General features: G+C 41.0%; 1 protein-coding gene and 1 pseudogene across 2 annotated transcripts in view; one reads left to right on the top strand and one right to left on the bottom strand.

The window, feature by feature from the left end:
* LOC109688705 (uricase) overlaps positions 1–14276 on the bottom strand; it is an 84196-nt gene that overhangs the window by 1803 nt on the left and 68117 nt on the right. For both annotated transcript variants that reach the window (XM_074079589.1, XM_074079590.1), the window contains 3 exons: positions 6848–7034; positions 5287–5410; positions 2818–2901 (listed from right to left, as the gene is read on the bottom strand). In XM_074079589.1, coding sequence (XP_073935690.1) covers positions 2818–2901; positions 5287–5410; positions 6848–7034 — 395 coding nt within the window. The remainder of the gene's footprint in view (positions 1–2817; positions 2902–5286; positions 5411–6847; positions 7035–14276) is intronic.
* Positions 9570–10713, top strand: LOC109688703 (mitochondrial import inner membrane translocase subunit Tim17-A-like; annotated as a pseudogene).

The raw sequence follows: 14276 nt of genomic DNA, 5'->3' as shown, positions 1-14276 counted from the left end.
TTACATACAATGGAATTTTACTCAGCCATAAAGAAGAATGAAATTTTGTCATTTGCAGGTAAATGGATGAACTGGAGAACATCATCTTAAGTGAAGTTAGCTAGGTTCAGAAAGCCAAAGGCCACATGTTTTCTCTCATATGTGGAATATGGGCCCAATACAAATGCAAGCAATATTATATATACATAGAAATATATACAGAACGTGTATCCAAAAGTGGGACTGGTAGAGGAGACCAAGGGAGGAGGAAAAGAAGGAAAGAAAGATAGCAAATAATAATGAAGTACACCACATCTGTGTAGGAATAAGACAAAAGAAACACACTGGAAACTGCTAAACACAGTACAGGGTGAAAGGGTGAGGAAGTACAGGAAGGAGGTTATATTGACTTAAGCACAATGCAGGAACAGGTATAATACCAAGGCAAAAATCTCACTGAATAATGAACAGACACCTAAAAAATTAAGGACAAGAATGAAAAACAGGTCATGCTAATGGGAGGATCACCAATGGGAGAGGGAGGGTAAAAGAAGGAAATTAAGAAAGTGAATATGGTTGATGTACTTTCTATACAAGAATGAATACAGAATTTTTAAATCTGTCGAAGTCACAATAAGAAGAGGACTAAAGGAGAAAGGAGAAAAATGGAGGGGATGAACCACTTTGTGATATAATACATGTATACATGGAAATGCCATAATGAAACTTCCTGCACAGATGTCTTAAACAAACAAAAATGTCTTTTTTTTCAAAAATGGAGGGCAGGAGGGTAAAACAGGTCTTGTCTGGGGATTGGTACCAGTCAGAGTGGGGAAGATATAAGGAAAGGGAGAAGGAGGTGAATATTGTGGAAATATTATGTACTCATGTATGAAAGTAGAAAAATGGGAGCTGTAGAAACGATTCTAAGAATGGGAGGAGGAGAAGAGATAATGAAGAATGATAGAAGGATGAATTTAACCAAGATACATTGTAAGCACTTTTGTAAATGGCACAATGTACCCCCAGTGAAACAATAATATAATAAAATTTTTTTAATAATAAATTTTATTAAAAATACATTATATTATCCCCTCTTTTTGAATAGTCTTCTTGATGACTTTCTGTGGACATCAATCATTGTCCAATGCTGTAATCCAACCATGCCTCAAGAGCATCTGAGACCCACAGGGCTCTTAGGACAATGTGAAGTGGCTCTAAATAGCCGTGTTTTTAGAGTTCTTCTGTCTTCCCACCCTGTCATTTGCCACTTCTCTGCTGTTATTAGGCTGCCTTCCTGCTTCTCATGGGTTACTTTCACTTTGTACGCACATGGTGAGGGTCTGAGTGTGGCCCATGCCATCCCCAAGTTGTAGGGGCAGCTTGATCAGGCACTCAAGTGCCTTTATGCAGCATCCTGACCCAAAGGAACTCAGACCTTCTGACCTCCAGGTCCCTAGCTGGGATTTAGGAGAGGGCCTGTGTCTGACTTCTTAAAGGAAGCCCATGGACAAGCCCTTGAAACGGTCAGTGCAGTCCTGAAGTTCAGGGGCCTCCAAAGAACCCTCCTGTCTGCCTAGGCCCCTGATGAAAGGGGCTCTAGTCATGAATCCTGACCTGTTTCTGTTTGGGGCTTCTTTGTTTGGCTTCTGAAGGACCTGGCCATGGTTACTCTCAGGGTTTCTATCTTGCCTTTTAGCAGGTAATCATTGTCAAATGGCTTTTCATCCTAATTAATGAAATTCTAATTGTCACCATCCTTTCTTTCTTCTGAGTTAAAGAGTGCTGCCTCTCCTTTCAGCTGAATAAGCAGCACAAGGGACCAAGTTGCCCTTCTCTGCAACTCGGGGGCTCAAGACCCCCTCTAACAGACATCTCAGTATGACCTTTGTTTTGTAATGCCACCCCTGGTATCCATTTGCAAAGCCCAATGGAGTCTACCCACATTATTTGCAAAACAGAAACAAGGTACCTGAGAGATTGCAAGGCTCCTGGGTCAGCGGACCCAGAATATGATACCTTCCAGTGGTCCCTTTGTTATCTTTATTCACCAAAGAATATGATTTTACAGCAGCAGAGCTGTAGAAATTAGGTAACCTCTTTCCTGTCCCACTCTCTCCTACATACTAAAGAAGTTACCCGAAATTATGTTTCCAATGGATTAAATGGCAAAATCCTACCATTTTGAAAGTAGACCATAAGGGAGGGACAGTTCTGACCTCTTAGGAATTGACCACAGGAGCCACCTGTCAGGACTCTGGGTGCCCTAGTCAGACACTCTGGGTGGTTTAATTATCTGCCATCACTAAAATCAAGCCAGGGCCAATGTCATTCCCAAAGACAAAGGAATCCTTCAAAAAATGAATTTCCTCATCGTGCCTTCTCTAATTGCCATTATAAACAAAACTCCTTCATCTTCCCTGTGTGCACTGTAGGCTACTGAACTGACCACTTAATCAGCAGGTAAGATCATGAAAATCTGATCTTCCCCCGCCCTCATTGCCTCATGATAGAAGAATAATGAAGCTGTGACCTTGTACGGCACTCTTCCGAGAAGTACAGCTCAGAGCTGTTTCTTTGGTCTCACTCTGCTCCTTCTTTGTCTTTTCCTTTCTGCAACTTCCAACCCTCCTCTATAATCATTCATCTACTTCTAGAGTACTCCAGCCTCAGGCATTGAAAGACCCAGAGTCTAAAAGGGCTCTAATCAGTGGCAACTATAAATATTCCTCAAAGCAGCAGCTGTTAAGAGTTTTAGTCAGTGATATTATCATCTCAAGTTTACAAAGAGGCGAATGAGGCAGAAATGTGCATTAAATATCTTTAAAGTTCTCTTACCTCTTCCTTGTTGATCAGTCCCATTTTGGACATGTCTATATTAAAGTAGTGTATGTTTGGCAGGCTGATTTCCATATCTTCTATCTGAAATCCAAAATAGTATATCACACAGGGGCACATGTAAGTCTGTCTGTCACTCCACCCACCCTTCACTCCTCCTACCTACTAGCCATCACCCAGGCTCCAGCTCTGTCTTGAGATACTCTCTGATGTTTCTTGATTGTCCAGCACTGTTCTCTGCTGCAAGTCCAATTATTATATTGCATGCCTACTCCCTCAGTGTACAAAATTGGCTTTTCCTTGAGTCAGGAACCTGGGAGACCTCTTAGACTTCCAACTGGTCTCCAAAAACCAGGCGATCAACATCCTAAATTCCTCCTCATTTTATTCTCTCCCAGGCCTGTCCCTAGCACTCACAGGCCCTGGGGCAAGAGTAACACTGAAAACTCACTACCAAACGCAGAAAGATTTAAAGGTAATACCCAAGCTAGAAAGTTTTTTTAAGTACAGTATGTTCTGTTCTTCTAACTTGAGAAATATACCTTCATAACACCTGGAAGACCAGGTTTTCATTGAAAATTCTGATTCTTTGGAGTGCATGATAAGACCTGGGAACATGGGAAGAGCCAGCCCCCAGTCCCAGGGCCCATCCCATTTTGTGGGCTGGACTCATGGCTAAATATTCCAGCTTGTGCATCAAGTCTCATCCATACTTTCTACAAACACCTGTCCCTTTGCTCATTCTCAGGCCCAAGGATGTGAACACCAGTCCTCTCACGTGTCTTCCAGAGGACAGGTTTCTAGAAATGGCTTGCTCAGGTTCTGGAAGTAGTCTCTGGGCTTTTTGGACAGGAAGTTCAGAAGAATGTGTGGACCCCTGAGAGTTTTTTGCTTTGGCTCCATCAACTCTTTCTTTCTTTTCCTTCCTCCCTCCCTTCCTCACTCCCTCCCTCCCTCCATTTTTTCCTCCCTCCCTCCCTTCCTCTTTTCCTCCCTCCATTCCTCCCTCTCTCCCTTCCTCCCTCCCTCTCTTCCTTCCTTTTTTTGGGGGGTGGTATGGAGTATCAACTCAGTTTTGTGCTTGGCAGGCAGGTGCTATACCACTTAAGCCATACACCTAGCCCTTTCCACTTTAGTTATTTCACAGATAGGGTCTTGTATTTTTTGCCCAGGGCAGCCTAGACTGCCTCCTACCTATGCTTCCTGCATAGCTGGGAAAAAAAGCATGCACCACCATGTCCAGCTTGTTGGTGGAGATGGGGATCTTGCTAACTTTTGCCCAGGCTGGCCTCAAAGCATGATCCTCCCAATCTCCGCCTCCTGAGTATCTGGGATTTTAGGTGTGAACAACTGCATCCAGCCTGTCCATCAACTCTTTACCCAATGGAGGGTGTCACAGGCAGAGAAAGGCCTAAAGGGAGGGCTCTACAGTGCTGGACGAAGGCAGAAGTCCCTGTTATCCCATAGTGCTTTTCTCCATCCCAGCATGACCTTGGCCCAGGCTCTCCTTGCCAGATTTCTGCAACAGATCCCACAGGTCTCATTGCATGTGGTCCATCATCCTTTTAGTTCAACACACTGCTATCAGTGATCTTTCTAGAGTACAAATATGGCTATGCTACACTCTGCTTAAATTCCTCAGTGGCTCATAGAGCTCTAAGGATAAAATACAAACTCTATAAATAAGCCAAAATGGCTCTGTTGGCTGCTTGCCACCCAGTATCTAGGCATGGATAGACTTTCACTTCCAGATCTTCACATATGGTTGAGCCTTACCATACTATCTTGTCTCCATACCTACCCTGCTCCTTGAGTATAAACCCAAATTACCCCAACTTGTCTCTAAAGACTCAACACATACACACCTGTCCCTCCAGAAAATCTGACTGACCCTATCCCCTATACTTCAGTTAGACTGTTCCTCTGTATTTCCATAATAATCTATTATCTATTGTGTTATTTACTGACTTATTTTCTTTATCCACTGAATGATGAGGTCTTTGAAGGTAGGGGTCATGTTCAATTTATCTGTGTATACCTTTTGTGCTGCCAGAGACATAATAACCCATAATATCAAATAAATTGATGGATGAGCAAATGGATGGGATGAATCTGTCTACCTTTAGCTTTCATTCTCTGGACCCCCTGAAAGGTAGAACTTCATCTAATTATCCCTCTGTCAAGGCATTGAAGTGTCCTGAATCTGAAGCCCAAATCAGTGGTAGGTTGAAGGGACTCAAAAAATTTTCAACAAAACTAGAGAACTATAGCAATGGCCTGTGTTTTTAGGTTGAACAGATTTTTCCATTTTTTGCTCTCTTCTCACTTGCTATAACAAGCTTTTAAACAACAACAGATGTCATTTCTCATGTGTCTTCCACTTTCTTATTTTAACTCTCAACTCTTTCTCAGAGCTGACAGGAGACACAAGTTCTCTCAGTCTTCAGAATGGTAAGTGACAAAACATACCTCAGGAAGCTGGCTCAGGGAGAGCACCTGTATGTCATAGAGGGTCTTCTGGACAGAGGGTGAGTACTCGCCTTTGTCATAGGGTCCAGCAAATTTCTCCAGGACAATGTCCCAAACAGTGCCCCTGAAACACAGGAGGAAACTGAGAACTCTCATAAAATAGTATTTTAAGGATACATCATAAAGCTAAGAAGTAGTGACATTTCTGTCCCCAAGGAAATAATTTTATTGATGGTTTTAGAAGAGATTATTATCTTGTAATGCCAAGGACAAAAATTTTTTTAAACTAAATTCCCATTTCTCTGTGCGCGCTCACACACACACACACACACACACACACACACACACACCATTCACCAAACCTTAGATATCACTAGGGTGTTCTCATTGATTGTTAACAAGGCCAAATGGCATTTCAGGGCAAACCTCCCACCATGTTTGAAGAAGAATCTATGAAGAGAAACACTACCCCTCTCATTGCTCTCCTTGGCTGGTTCTATGAAATATTGCCTTAGGGTTTTACTCTGCAGACTATGAGCTATACATTTTGTGATTATGTCATTGAATTCTCAATATTGCTGAAGCAGGTACTATTATTATCCCCAATATAGAGATAATGAAACTAAGCTCAAAAGTTAAAAGATCTACTCTGAGACCCTGTCTTTCGGGGAGGCCCAGAGAGCACTCCCTTGATGCTAATATGTTACTCTCTTACTCTTTCAACATAAATATAGTAGGCTCTTGCTGCCCAGTGAAACACTTGAAATAAAAAAGGGGAAAGAGAACCAATGAGAGGTTCTCTTCAAACATTTAAAAACCTATCACATGATTAAAAAAAAAAAAGCAGAGAAAACTGCAAGTGGGAGGAAGCTATAGGGAGCAGGGAGGAAATAACAGATTCCAGCTCATCATAGGGTAGAAATTTCTAACAATTAGAACTTCCACAAAAGAAGAAGATACCTAGTCAAAAAGAAAGCTCCAGGAGTTCAGAAGCCTAATTATTCCTTGTCAAAGATATTATAATAATCATACCTTTATATTATTATAGCATTTGTCATTTATAAAGTACTTCTATGAATATCATACCACTTTGAATTTAGCCTCGGGTGACCAATTATCCCAGTTTGCCTAGGATCAGGAGACTTCCTGGGTCATGAGAATTTTTAGTGTTAAAACCAGAAGAGTTCCTGACAAACTGGGATGGGTTGTTCACTATTTAGCTGCCTCTGCATCACAATGAGGTACTGAAGCTAGATATTACCTTAATTTGATACAGTGATTCTTGAGTCTAGCAACCCATGGGAGGTTGTTAGGAATGCAAATCCTCAGGTATGGGGGGGGGGTCAGTTCTGTTTTAGCAAGTCCTTGGGTGATTCTGATGCTCACTAATGTTTGAGAACAGCTTGTTTCATAAATTAAAATACTAAAGGGATTTCTGAATGAGGATGTTGAGTAAACCAGCCTCTAAGTTTCTCTTTGAGATCTAAGACTACATGAAGTCTAGGCCTCTGGGAAGACGGCAGATTCTACCTAAGTGTTAGGTCCTAGCACTCATTCATACCAAGTAGCCTCAAAGTCCACATCTTTGCTCTGGTGATAGCGCCACTTGCAGTATACTTGGGTGGCAAAGCACCGGTCCTTCACTTCAGGAAGGGTGGTGAATTGGTCCTTGAGGAATCCTTCAAATCCAGACTGGGTGGTTTTCAAGACCTTGAGGTCTTTGATTCCAGAATGAATGACTGGAGGTCCTGTTTCAAATAGAAAGGGAGGAGATGAGGCCATTAAAACTGATGCCTACCACTTCACTGAGGATCCTGGCCATTAAAACATGGTAGACTCTTTGTAAAAAGAATTATATCTCTGCTTAGGTTTTCTGCCTTCCTGTCTCTCCTGAACTCTGAGTGATGAAGATAATGTATCTTTCCTTTTATCTGGATTCCATGACTATCTGCCTCTCCTGCTTTAAGAAAACTGAAGGTCCAGGAATAAATTCACATAGTGTGCTAAAGGCCACAGAAATTAATAACTTCCTCTCAGCTACACATAGGAGTGTCTTCTCAACCAAATTATTTACATGTTTTGAGTTTTATCTTATTCAACTGGCAGTGTGATGAAATGAATTCATAAACTCTTCAAGAGGTTCTTCCCTATGCTACTGTGATTCCTTTACTGGGGGCAGTCCTCAGTTGATCAATAGTGACTAATGACTTCAGTCACCACTAGACTCTGACAACATCTCAGTCCCCTATGGTAATGAGCTAGGTGAAACCAGACAACCTCATGACTGGGTAGCAGCATGGGGATGGCTGAGCCTAAGTAAAAACTGAAGATGAGGCTGGTGACTCACACTTGCCTAAATTGATTTCTATAAAGGCTTTGGGTTTTTGGCTGAAGTTGGTTCATGGGTATCTGGGGGACAAAATGGAGAGTTGAAAACAACAGAGGGGATGAAATGGTCCTCTTCTGAAACTTCATAAGCTTCAGAAGAAGCTGCTTATATGCCAAGCAGTGCCACCTCAGGATGCAGGTGATAGGTGGAACACAGAGTTAGGCAACGAGAATTTTCTCTTTCTCTCCCTTCATAGAATACACCATAGCTCCAGCAGTTTAGTGGAGCTGGAAAAGAACATGGCACCAGATGACACACTGGGAAACCCCAGGGTATTACGCTCCATGGAGAGCAGTGTTCTTCCTAGGGACAAGTGGCAAAAGACATAGCAAAAGGAAGGCAGAGTAGTGAGGCAGCAGTTATACCCAATGGGTGTAAACTCCTTCCTGGGCATACATGAGGCAGCCCTTCAGGGCTGTCAGATGATGGGAGCATTTGGCTAGACAAGGAGTTTAATAATTAAAAAAAAAAGCTATGAGACCTGGAAAATTCAAAAAGGAACATTACCATGATCTTATTTGTATACACAGGCTGGTGAGGACAGGGGATATTCAGAGAGCATTTGGCAAACCCCTAATCCAATTTTCAGTCTCTAAGTTGGTCCTGACAAGTACCTATCCTTCTTGGCCTTTTCAATCTAAAAGTTAACGGTCAGAGGTATTAGGCATACATGGTCTTTGTAGAAGAACAAGAATGTAACCCGTGATCCTCAATTAAAATCCAAGGGAGTTCTTAAAAATCCAACAATTGCATCACCTATGCTATTTCAATTGTTGTAGCTCACTCATGAGCTGTGGAGTTTCAGAACTAGGTAAATCATAACTATGATATACATATATATATATTATATATATATAATCTATGCATATACATCTATATACATACATACATTTAAACATTAGGAGTACTGGAGCTTGAATTCAGGGCCTCATGCTTGCTAGGCATGTGTTCTACCACTTGAACCATGCCTCTAGCTCTAATATTTTGATATTTTCAAAGTTACATGTGTTCACCTACCAGAAAATAAAACACAATGGCCAAAGGTTAGTGGAAGATCAACTGATTAAATATGTTCTGGTTAAATAGCGATCTGTGCATAGTGTTCCAGGCTAATGTGGTATAACAGAAAATAATTGTTTAACTTTCTGAAGTTCTCATTGGAAGCTATATCTGAAGAACAATCAAGACAAAAATACCAACAATGCTTTAATGTCTTCAGTCGGCCAGGTTATCAGATTCTAAACGTATAAAGACGTGGACTCACAAAAGCAGTATTTTAAATGCAGGCAGCCTAAGTCTCAAATTCAAGAGAATTATAGACACATTCAACTGTTGAATGAATAAGTGCAGCAAAGACTGATTTGTGCCAAGGAATAAGAATCTCACAACTTAGTCTTTCCTTTCCAGACAGTTCAGTTCCATCAGTTTTTAGTTTTTCTTCCTGATTTCCTACTTCACACAAAATGTTTGTTTGTGTGTGTGTGTGTGTGTGTGTGTGTGAGAGAGAGAGAGAGAGAGAGAGAGAGAAAGAGAGAAACAGAGACGGGGGGGCATCAACATCTGCTGAAAGCCTCCTGTCTGTGAGCATGCCTTTGGTTGTTGCCTTTCAGTCTTTATCTTACTCAATCCTCAGAAGTCTATAAAAGCAGGCATTTTTATGCAGGTGATTTTTATTCATCTGTCCACAATCACATGTATAGAAACTAACAGGGGGAGAGTTTAAATTCAGCACCTCATTATGAGATTCCATTCGTTTCTGCCGCCTTTTTAGATCACTCTCCACCTGTGCAATGTTTTCTCCTTCCTTTAACTCTCTTTCCCCATTTCTGAACTGTAAAAGGCTTTTCAGGATATGAGAAGGTTGCCACTTCCCATTCCACAATGGGCTTTGAGGGCTTTCAACAGAGGACCTAGCCTGAAAATACCATCTCCATTGGTCCAAATTGGAGATAAAAGCATCACTTTTAAAATGGCTCCAGTGAGTCAAGATGGAGGAGTATTCGTGAGAGCCTTGCCCCTGGAGAATAGTGATGATTGTGGTGGGGCCTTTACAGTGGGTCCCATGGTAGCAGTATCTTTCAAGCAATCAAAGGTTTTCGAAATTCCCCAGTGGGAGTAAACCACAGACTACGAGGGAGTTTGACAGCGATTAAAACCAGGGCTCCACACATGATAAAAGCGAGAGCACACAAGGGAGGGGTGAGGATAGGTAAGACACCTAAAAAATTAGCTAGCATTTGTTGCCCTTAATGCAGAGAAACTAAAGCAGATACCTTAAAGCAACTGAGGCCAATAGGAGAAGGGGACCAGGAACTAGAGAAAAGGTTAGATCAAAAAGAATTAACCTAGAAGGTAACACACACGCACTGGAAATTAATGTGAGTCAACTCCCTGTATAGCTATCCTTATCTCAACCAGCAAAAACCCTTGTTCCTTCCTATTATTGCTTATACTCTCTCTACAACAAAATTAGAGATAAGGGCAAAATAGTTTCTGTTGGGTATTGAGGGGGGGAGAGGGAGGGGGCAGAGTGGGTGGTAAGGGAGGGGGTGGGGGCAGGGGGGAGAAATGAACCAAGCCTTGTATGCACATATGAATAATAAAAGAAAAATGAAAAAAAAAAAAAACAAAAAAAACCAGGGCTCCACAGTTGGGAGGTAGCTTTGCAGTTACATGGAAAACAGGGAGGCCTGTTTTCCATGATTGACTGTAGTATCACACTGTAGTATGGTTCAAGTCAGAGGAAAAGAAAATCCCTGGAATTCCAACAGAAGTGGTACCTTAACAGGAGCCATCCTGGCAGCAAGAAATTGACCAGTGGCCATGGTTGGCTCAGTTGCGATGGGTGGCATTCTGCTAGCTTTAATTAAGAAGCCGGTATTTTGTTAACAAGGTTTGCCCTGCACCATTTCCCAGTGGTCCTCAGTTTGCTGAAGACCCCTCCCAGTTGCCTTCAAGTCAGTTACCATCCTCATCTTTTGGAGACTATCGACAATATCAGTAGAATTTTTCTCCCCAGGATTTCCTTAACCGAATGAGCTATAGTTCAAGAAGGAGTTCAGATCAAGTTAAAATCTGTTTTTAAAACCATAGGTGGGACTACTGAGGCCAAATAGACCATGAAGAGACATTTAGCACTTTTTCTATTTAAAGGAACATAGAGGGAGGATAAAAGATAATGAGTTTATTTATTCACACTTGGGTTGCATTTGTGATCAAAATAAATGTTAAATATCATTAAAAGAAAATATAGGAAGTGCTTAGAAGATGAAGGACAAATAATAGTGAAATGTGGCTATCATTTCCCTGGGGACTTCTTGGCCCAGTTGTGTGTATAGGTATTCAAACAATAAAAAGCTCTGGAATTTTAAAAAGATAATAATAAAATAAAATGGTTCCTGTGTATCTTGAAAAATTTTGTCTCTTAATTTTTTTTCTAATTGAAATGCAAAAATCCCTTAAAGGAGTACCCCAGGTCTGGTGGAGTGGCTCAAGTGGTAAAGTGCCTGCCTACCAAGTGTGAGGCCCTGAGTTCAAACCCCAGTTCTGCCAAGGAAAAAAATAAAAGAGAAGTGCCTCCAGACTTTGTGAGCTAATATCAGAATCTATCTCCACCAGAAATCCCTTCTAGAAATGAAACAGGCTTGCAATTAGGAATGAATTTAAAACAAAGAGTAGAAACCCTTGAGGGACAATAAAAAGGGGAAAGTGAACCAAAAGAAAACTTTGCCTGCTTTCATCCTTTTTTAATACAGATGGCCTTGATCCCCGGCATCTACATAAGTCAAACAAACTTTGGTTCCTCCAATGGTCTTACTAATATAAAGATTCCTGAATGCATAATGGTTGAATCCACAGTTTGCGGACTCAGATTTCCCTAAATTCAAATCCCAGTGCTCTTCCTGCCTTCTCACTCTTCCTTTTTATAGGCAATATGCTCCTGAGGAAATTACTTAATTACTTCCTACCTTGATTTTCTCATCTGTAAGATGGAGACAGTAATCAGAACTGTTTTCCAGAGAGAATGCATACATGGAGTGCTCTATGATTTTGCCATAATTGACTTTTTCTTATCCACCATAACCAATTGTAAATGTTTCTCATTTCCCAAAGGCTCACTGGGCTCTGAAAACTATTTCCCCTGTGCTAACCTACCTACTACCAGCCTTGAGATGAGATTTATTGACCTCAAGGGGGAATGATAGCCTTCTGAGACCACTTCAAATGATCTACTTTCTCACTAGAGTTTTGGCATCACTTTCCCACAGGCTAAATTTCTCATGTTCCCAGAGACAATTAACCATTGCCACAGTTTTGGCAAAGCACAAAACATCTACTCTGATGCCCTCATCATTCCATAAACAATATCAACAAAAGCTATTCCCTTTAAACGTTAAAAGCATTTTTTCCTTGGCATACTTTAGACTCACTGGATGAAATCAGAGAGCTTATTTTATCTTCTCTATTGGCAGTGCCCCAGCTTTCTGAACACTGGTGAGAACCTGAGGCTTTCAAACTCATGGGCCATCAACTAAAAATACGATGCCACACACACTAAAAAAATTCCATTTTAGACTCACAAGAAGTAATTCAACCAAAAAGACTGTCCTTTTCTAGATTACTTCTCATGAAACCACTTAATCAGCTTTTGTTTTTGTTTTTATTTTCTGTACAGTTAAGGAATAATGCAAAAGGAAGATTTTTCACATTTTATTTTGTTAGAACAGAATTTTTTCAAGCTCTTAGTGTCCTCCCACACACTTAACAGATTGTGATTTATCTCTCAGAGCATACATCTACCCTTTAGCTCTCTAAGGGAAAGAAACTCAGAGAATTAACAGAAAATAAGCCCAATTCCTTACCTACGCATCAGGTGTCACAAAGCACAAAGCTTTACTGAGCCAAGAAAAAAAAATCCTGTCATGAAAAAGATAATTGCTTCCACATTTAACACCTCCAAAAAGGGCACAAATAGCTAAAATGAGGATATTTCAAAACTGTATTAAATCATTCTACTAGAAAATCTCAAACTTGTAAAGTGCTAGAAAAGAGTGAAGATCAATTAACTATCACCTGCTTCTGTGAGTCCATTTAGCTTGCTCAGGGAGAGTAAAAGCCACCTCTGCAACTCTGGATGGGGAAGAGATGACATCACCCAAATGGAGAGGAGCTAACTGCGTTTTGGTACAACTAGATGATAATCAAGGTGATTTTAAAAGACATTGTGTCTGCCAAAAACTTTCTTTATGGAAGAACTAAAGATCTTTAGTCTTGATTTCAAAAGAACAGAAACAAGCTTCTTGGCTGTAACCATGTCATTTGGCCCATCTGACCTCTCCCACTGCCTAGCATGTCACTTCTTAAATCTGTTCTTCTCCTGGACTTCTATTTCATCACCCCCCTTCCTTATCACCACCCCTCACTAGCCTTCAAATCAATAAATGTGCATGTGTTTTTTTCGCTACCAGAAGGCATTATCTCTTTTTTTGAGATCTCGCCTCCATCTTCCATTTCTCTCTTTAGCTATGCTTTAGATTGGTTTTTATAATTAGTGTCAGAATGGAAGAAATTTGATACTTAAAGAATTATGAATTTTAATTCAACCATTGCAGAGGTTTAGAGATTGATTTTGTTCAAATTAGTGACTCAACTATCCCAGTGACATCACAGCTTGGCAAAGCTTATAGTTCACCAGAGACAAATGATAGAATGAGCTCAGAAGATCCAGGTTCTATAAGACACCTAAACCAACAGCCCACATCAGAGATGTCACAGACATCATAACAGCCCTTAGAGTCCTTGGGTGAATAAATTTCTTTATCTCTTCAGATTCTCTCAAGGAATGAGCCGACTTTGAAAACCTAAGAGTGTAGCTTGATGTAGATTAAAGCAACATTCAGTCCACCAGGAGAACCCTAGTTGCATATCCTGCGGGAGCTGCATGGCTGAATGTGTGCTTAAATTCACGTGTTTGCTAGGAAGATGGGGGAAGGCAGAATTTGTCACCATTCTAGCTGGCTCCCAACAGGTGCTACTCAGGGATTTGCAACAATAGCCTTCACTGCATGAACTGGGGTGTGTGTGTGTAACTAACTATTTTCTTCAGGTAAGCCTATACAAGGGCATTTCTTAAGACAATGATTGTAATATTGACCCATGTCACAATTCAGTTTTAGCTCCTAAAAAATAAGCAAATTAAGAACCAAACTTTGCTACCAAAGAACATATATCCCCACTCTCTGAAGAAGGACAGAGTACAAACATCATCTTTGTATACACAACCCTAGAAGACACATTTATATTCAGCTCACACACATACCTGCATACACTTAAGGCAACAGATGTCTCTTCCCCTACCCTGATTCCTGCCAGCCCTGTGTGATATTGGAGGGGGCTTGGGCTCTAGATGACTCAAGTTGGAGCTTCTGGGATCACTGCCACCATGATAGCAGTGCACGAAGCTGCTGGGTAGCTTTCTGCAGAAAGAAAAGCTTCACCTGATTATGAATGGCTAACTTTTCCTCTCTATAGCAGCCAGGTGATTAGAATTCAGGCTGATACTAACTCCTGGTAATTCCTAGAAAGAACAAGGGTGTGAAGC

Source organism: Castor canadensis, chromosome 7 (assembly GCF_047511655.1).
Source record: "Castor canadensis chromosome 7, mCasCan1.hap1v2, whole genome shotgun sequence".
NCBI lineage: Eukaryota > Metazoa > Chordata > Mammalia > Rodentia > Castoridae > Castor > Castor canadensis.
Note: the sequence above shows the minus strand (reverse complement) of the source record. Positions and strands in the feature narration are given on the sequence as shown.